Here is a 7,659-nt window from a genome sequence, read left to right as displayed (position 1 = left end):
TCAGAAATGATCCTGATCATTTTTGCCAAAATCTCACCTCAGCAATTATTGTCGCAGCTGAAAAATCAATTCCAAAAAAAGACCACAAAACTGGCAAAACGCCGGTACCATGGTGGAACAGGGAAATAGCAAAAGCTAGGAGAGTGAGAAAGAAAGCCCTAAATAGGTCAAAAAGGGATAAATCAGCCTTTGCCCAAGTCCGAGCAGCCAGGACGAAAGTAAGACAACTCATAGACGATTCTAAGAAAGAGTCATGGCAGACCTTCTGCAAATCCCTTAATGAGAAAACAAATGCTAAAACAGTCTAGAGCAAAATACACGCAATCAGGGGTAAGCGGAAACCCACAAAAATTCCCAAGTTAGCCAACGCCCATACAGTCAAAGAAAAGGCCAACATTCTAGCTGAGCACTTCTCATCTGTCAGCAGCAACACAAATTGCAGCGAAGAATTCAAACAGGAAAAAATGCTTATGCCTAAGATCTCAAAACGGCCGCAAAGCAAGCATCTGGTATACAATATACCATTTACGGTGACAGAGTTTGATGATGCGATACAACATAGAAAAGGCACAGCACCTGGTCTTGACACAACCAGCTACGAGATATTGAAAAACCTACCTGATCAAACCAAAGGCTTACTCACTGAGTTGTATAACACGATATGGTCCAAAGGAGAAGTCCCAAAAGCATGGAAACATGCTGCGGTTATCCCGCTGCTAAAGCAAGGGAAAGAAGAAGCCCTACCCAACTCCTATCGACCGATCTCACTCACCTCAAACATGTGCAAAGCCATGGAAGCCATGGTTACAAAAAGGCTCATGCATCATCTTGAAACTGGCAATCACATAAAACCTGACCAAAGTGGCTTCAGGAAGGGACACTCGTGTCTAGATCATATTCTAAGACTGGAAAATGAAACAGACAATACCTAGCCGCAGTATTTCTGGACTTCAGCAAAGCCTTTGATATGGTATGGCATGACGGACTCCTCTCAAAACTATCACAAAATGGAGTTGAAGGGAACATGGCAAACTTCATAGACAGCTTCCTGCAAGACAGGTCGCTATCAGTTAAAATAGGGAACAATCGATCGGATCCTATGGCACTGGACAATGGCACGCCACAAGGCAGCATCATAAGCCCAACCCTGTTTAACATCATGATCAATGATCTTTTTCACCATGTCAACTCTCCTACCCAAACTTCTAAGTTCGCTGATGACGGAGCAATATGGGTAAAGCACAGAGATATCTCACAAATCAGAAAAAAACTCCAGTCAGCCCTGGACGGAGTAGATCAATGGTGCAATAAATGGGGATTCACCATTTCAAGTGAAAAAACGGTTGGAGTTCTATTCAAACGCCGGGGGAAAGATGCTATGATACCCCGTGTCTCCATAAAAGGCAAACCTATCAAATTCGAAAAATCTGCAATATTTCTTGGAGTTATCCTTGATCAACACCTCACTTGGCGCAAGCATATAGAATATGTGGAAAACAGATGTCAAAAAGACCTGAACGTATTACGGGCAATTTCAGGCACATCTTGGGGCACATCGAGGGACACTCAGCTGGACCTCTACAAAGCTCTTATCAGATCAAAAATTGACTATGGTTGTGAGGCTTTTCACTCAGCATCAAATACTGTCTTGAGGCGCCTAGACAGAATACAATACAAAGCCCTAATGCTGGCCACAGGCGCAGCGACAGGCACCTCACTAGAAGCACTACAAGTAGAAACGGGAGAACTCCCATTGAAACTAAGAAGAGAGCAGGCAATATTATCGTTCTGGGGACGAACATCAAACCCTTTGGTTAAAAAGATATGGCAAGACAAAAACGCTCGAGATGAAGCCCTAGCTCGAAAAAATCCCTCACTAAAGCCATCTGGGATATTAGTGCGTGAACTCATTCGAAGTCACAATTGCGATGCCATTCAGCCTCCAGAAAGTCATTACAAAGGGTTACACCCTCCCTGGACTTTACAAACTCCCAAAGTTGACACTGCCTTAACATCAGAAGTAACTAAAAGAGAAAACCCAACCCTACTACGATCAGTAGCTATCACTAAAATTCAAACTACCTGGGACAGCTGGGCCCATATATACACTGATGGATCCAAGAATCCTATCAACAACAGTGCTGGTTACGGGATCCATATCCACAGCTCCAAACCCCAAGCACATTCAGTTCGCTTGCCTGATGGTCAGTCAGTATTCACGGCTGAATTGGAGGCAATTCATCATGCACTCAAACTCATACCGGAACTCCCGGAAGCAAAGGCAGTCGTCCTATCAGACTCGCTAAGTGCACTTCAGGCCATCAGTGGGAGAAACTCAAACTCCAGGCCAAACACAGTCAACAATATTCTATACGAATATACAAAACTATCGGACCAAGGGCAACAGGTGGAGCTGTGTTGGATCCCCTCTCACATAGATATTCATGGAAATGAAAAAGCAGACTCACTGGCGAAGCTAGCTCTAGACAAAGCGGATTTAGAGCCTATTCCCTTTAGTAAACTAGAGATAAAAAGCAAAATCAAAGCCTCCATAGCAAAAAGATGGCAAGCCCAATGGGACGCAAGTAAGATCGGCAGATGGCTATACAAAATTCAACCCAAGGTCCAACAAAAGCCAAACTCATACTCAAATGAAAGGAAAATTGAAACTGCTATCTCACGCCTCAGACTTGGTCACAAAAAGCACTATGACAAGGTTTGTTCATCTTGCAATCAGGCTGAAACCATTGACCACCTGTTACTAGAATGTCAAGACCATGCCCCAGCCCGGGCTAGGTTAAAACAAGAATTGCAGTTAGATCCGCTATCTGTCATAGATCTCCTAAAGCCAAGAGATGCAATAGCGAAGGCCAAACTAACTCTATTTCTGAGAGATGGACAGCTGCTCGAACGTATATAAACAGAGCAGCCAAGGATAAAAATGAAATCATATCAATATAAGAAAAAAGAAATCATATCAATGCAAAAACAGAAATTATGTGAACACCGAACTCACAATAGATATGTGAACCCTTCTCACACACAGGAGTCCCAAAGAGGGACAGGTCAGCCGAAATTGCCTAGGCAGAAGGCGACCTCTTAAACACCTAATGCAACAACAACAACATCTCCTAAAGCCAAGAGATGCAATAGCGAAGGCCAAACTAACTCTATTTCTGAGAGATGGACAGCTGCTCGAACGTATATAAGCAGTGCAGCCAAGGATAAAAATGAAATCATATCAATATAAGAAAATAGAAATCATATCAATGCAAAAACAGAAATTATGTGAACACCGAACTCACAATAGATATGTGAACCCTTCTCACACACAGGAGTCCCAAAGAGGGACTGGTCAGCCGAAATTGCCAAGGCAGAAGGCGACCTCTTAAACACCTAATGCAACAACTAACATGACATCAACATGGCTGGTCTTCGCAATGTTGAGTTTGTTATGTCACAGAGAGGAAAGCCCCAAGTCCTATTTGATGGTTATCTTCACACTAAGAACGTCGAGAGACTGACTTGCGTACACTGGAAGTGTGTCAAGTCCACATGTAGCGGAAGACTCACGACAGTAGGGACCGTGATTAGGAATGTTACAGAGCATAACCATGTCCCTGAGGATAGCCAGAAGGTCTGGTTTATGAGCGCCCTGAGGAAGAGAGCGAGAGAAGAGTCAACCCCGATGCACACCCTCTACAACGACGAACTCTCCAACTTGAACAACGACGGGACAGGAATGAAGCCACCCTTCCCCACCATGAGCAGCGCGTTGTTCCGGCACAGACAGAAGACGATTCCTGTTTTGCCACAGACAAGATCGGAGGTGGATCTTCAGGATTCCTGGACGCAGACAGCAGATGGACGACCCTTCCTCCTGTTTGCTGACGGTGATGATGACAAGATTCTGGCATTTGGCAGTCTAGAGAGTCTCGGGGCCTTGTGGTCATCTGAGATTCTATACATGAATGGAACGTTCACTGCCTGCCCTGGACTGTGGAATCAAGTGTACATCATCCATGCAAGACTCGGAGCCACGACCTATCCCCTCATCTTCGCCTTACTCCCCGACCGCCAAACAGACACCTACTCAAGACTCTTAAGGCTACTCAAGGATGAAGTTCAACAGAGACTAAACAGACCACTTGCCCCGTCATGCATCCAGACAGACTTTCAAAACCCGACTCAACCGAGGTCTCCCTCACCGACATCTTCCGATTGAATGAATTGAGTGAATTGAACATTTGAGATGAAATTTATTATAATGTATTATGAATTTTGAAAAATGAACATTTTGTTATAATGTATTGTGAATTTTGAAAAATGAACATTTGATTATAATGTATTATGAATTTTGAAAAATGAACATTTGATTATAATGTATTATGAATTTTGAATAATATTGTAATCGTAATTAAATATTTATCTCAATCTGTTCGTGTTTCTTGGGTTGTTCCATTCTATGAAATAGGTAACAGACTAGGGATTAGCAGTGCCATGGACCGTGAACTTTGTTGTCTTAAGCTGTAGGGGAATTGGGATGTAGGGGTTTTGGGAGGTTACCATGGTAACTAGCCAGTTCACATATACAGCTTACCCAATCTAACACGGGTATTACACATGAAGTCAGACAAACTAGAATATCAATCGGATCAAACTACCTGTTACGTAACCAGTTTTTGCATGCACAGTTGGATCTTTGAACAGACGAACAAACGAGTGAGAAGGTTGGGATGATCTCCTCCCAGATTATGTACAAGCATTGAGTTTACATACACGAGTGACAAGAAAGCGCGGACGTCGGAGAAGGTAACCTCCGTTTTGGGTATTCTTTCACCCCAATCGGCTAGCTTAGGCTATTGAGTGTGTATTCCATAAACTTTACTCCGGTAAAAAGACCCCCATGCTGAGGTGCAGCATTTGCACCCATATTTTTTATACAATAAAGGCCAAAGTGGCCGAAAAGGTAAGTAAAACTCCGAGGGAATTTAACATTCAAAATACATGAGCAATACACCTAAAATACATGGGGGTTGTTCCTCAATCTGGACTTTGTCACAGTGGTGATGACGATTAAAGATTGGTATTAGAATCTTATAATCAAAAGCAACTGATGAATTTTAGAAATATTCATGTTGGCTGTCTTTTGAGGAATCTAGTTTAAACCATTATGTTGGACAGACTTTAGCAATTGGCATGAGACATAGGATGTTTGGCATGGTCGCCTTGACATCGTGTGTAATTTAGGAAGTTACACTAAAGAAAAACATTCTGTCAAATTCGACTTAGTTTCGTTGAAGTTATACTATTATTTTTATGAAACGTCTTGACTTCAATTGTAGTCGTCAGCAACCCATGCTTGCAGTAAAAGGCGACTAACGGGATCGGGTGGTCAGGCTCGCTGAAGCATGTCATCGATCCCAATAGCGTGGATCGATGCTCAGGATGTCAATCACTGGATTGTCTGGTCCAGACTCGATTATTTACAGACCGCCGTCATGTGGCTGGAATATTGATGAATGCGGCGTAAAACAACAAAACAACAATTTTACGGTCTTGGCTGAAATATATGTAATTGTAGGATATCATAACGGGAAATAGAAATGTTAGCATTTATTGATCATTCCACTGATCAATAAACTTCGGCACACACGTGTTTGCACATCGTTATTCAACATTAAACCCCATTTAATTCCCTCATCTGCGTGTATTTGGTAAGCTTCAAGCACTTAGTTGTTTGTTGCACAATCAACAGTCGTGCCCGTAGTTTTATATTACAGTTTAGAAAGCCGTTCAGTCCGAATCCATATAATAGTTTTGTTAGACATGTTTACTTGGGGCGCATTTATACTGGTGATTAGACGGCCAAAATCCATAAAAGCGTTCATGAGAAAGAGATCAATACATCCAAGCGTCAGACAAAGAACTGCACATTTACCAGCTTTTATTAAAAGGATGGCGCATTCACATATGAAGTGGAGGGATTGGCAAACAAGCAAATTTTGCTCATCTGAAAGCCTCTCCCAAACATGATTGAAATTACAATGTATTGAAAGTGACATGAGAAATAGCGTACATTGTATACTTGACATTAAAGATAAGTATTGTTCTGTAAGTGTTAAATTACTGGATTATCTTTCATAACTACAGTTACGTTATTATTTACATCCAGCACAACAACATCGCAGTATCATATAGCAAAGCTAACATCTCAGACAAAATCTCTAAATCGGCAAGAAGATAGAATATAACTGTGCACTGATTTCAAAATGTCAAGATTTGTTACAGTCGTCAAATGTGAGTTACCATTTGGAATTGAATTTAAATCGTAGCCTTTTACGAAATAATACATATTTTGCCCTACTGTACTGTTTAAGGGACTCGTAAGAAAGAAATTAAGTGCATCTTCCGTATGATAGCCACAACGCCATCTCGGGCTGTCGGATATAAATGTGGTAAATTTGTCGGCATTAGGATCACTGCAGCCAAGCCTGAGACGGGAGTGTATAACCTCACATAATCTTGATCCATAATATACATCAAAGTATATACCATTCCTATCATTACTTTTTGTGAAACTTTTAAAACTTCCTAAGATACTGGCATTGATGTATTCAATAGGTGGTGAGTTCCAAATATTAACTGTATCTGGAATAAATGATATGGCATAATTTGTTTTACAATTCATGTTTTGCAGCTGTGAGCAGTTTCTCAAATTATAATCACTTGCATCCGACACACTATTTGCAAAAGGATGAGAGATAGTCCGGTACTAGATTGTTAACCATTTTATAAAAAAATATTTTACTTTTGAAAATGCCTTCTTTCTTCTAATGACGTAGGATTTGTTTCTTTATAAAGTTTACCATGACTAGTGCCACGAACAGCCCCACAAATAGTTCTGAGTGCATGTAGATTCAGTTTTTCAAGTAGTGTTACTCATTTTCAAACTGGTTTTACATTTGAAAGAATATTCCGGGAAAATTGAATAGATACTGTTTTATTATGGTTGAAATCGACCTGTCAGTTTTCTGTCCAAGAGGATATTCTACTGAGATCGTTATTCAGACAATGTGCTGCTGCATTCGGATCATTTACCACGAACTATAGGGATATGTCATCGGCAAACAATCTAATATCATAATCAATATCGTCTTTAATGTCGTTTATGAAAATACGAAACAGTAGCGGTCCTAAAACTGACCCTTGTGGAACTCCGGCCGTAACTGGTCGTAAGTCTGAACTATACCCATTGATAACAACCCGTTGACATCTATGTTTTAGGTAGCTTTCAAACCATCTCAATACTTTCCCTTCAATACCATAGGATTTGAGTTTATGGATAATACCTTTATGCCAAACTTTATCAAAAGCCTTACTAATGACACAAGAGACTGCTCTGATTTCTTTGCCTTTATCCAATTCTCTAGCAATAACATCAAACAAGTACGTCAGTTGGATAGCGGTAGAATCTCCTGGCATGAAACCTGATTGAAGATTTGAAAAAGCAAATTATTATCTCTTAAGTAATTAAAATCATATTTAAAAAACGCATTTTTCGAACATTTTAGCCACACAACACATGAGAGCTATATGTCTATAATTACTACATTCATTAATATTACCTTTTTTATAAATAGACACTACGGAAGCTTC

At 40.7% G+C, this 7,659-nt stretch overlaps 1 protein-coding gene across 1 annotated transcript; it reads left to right on the top strand.

Annotated features, from left to right (window-relative positions):
• Window positions 1-3,424: 3,424 nt before the first annotated feature.
• On the top strand, window positions 3,425-4,225 carry LOC139443615 (uncharacterized). Its single transcript, XM_071224573.1, has one exon. The coding sequence runs from the start codon at window positions 3,425-3,427 to the stop codon at window positions 4,223-4,225; it is 801 nt and encodes a 266-aa protein (XP_071080674.1).
• The last annotated feature ends 3,434 nt before the right edge of the window (window positions 4,226-7,659 follow it).

The sequence above is a fragment of the Haliotis cracherodii genome, unplaced genomic scaffold (genome assembly GCF_022045235.1).
Source record: "Haliotis cracherodii isolate W230 unplaced genomic scaffold, xgHalCrac1.p SCAF_5, whole genome shotgun sequence".
Taxonomy (NCBI): domain Eukaryota; kingdom Metazoa; phylum Mollusca; class Gastropoda; order Lepetellida; family Haliotidae; genus Haliotis; species Haliotis cracherodii.
Note: the sequence above shows the minus strand (reverse complement) of the source record. Positions and strands in the feature narration are given on the sequence as shown.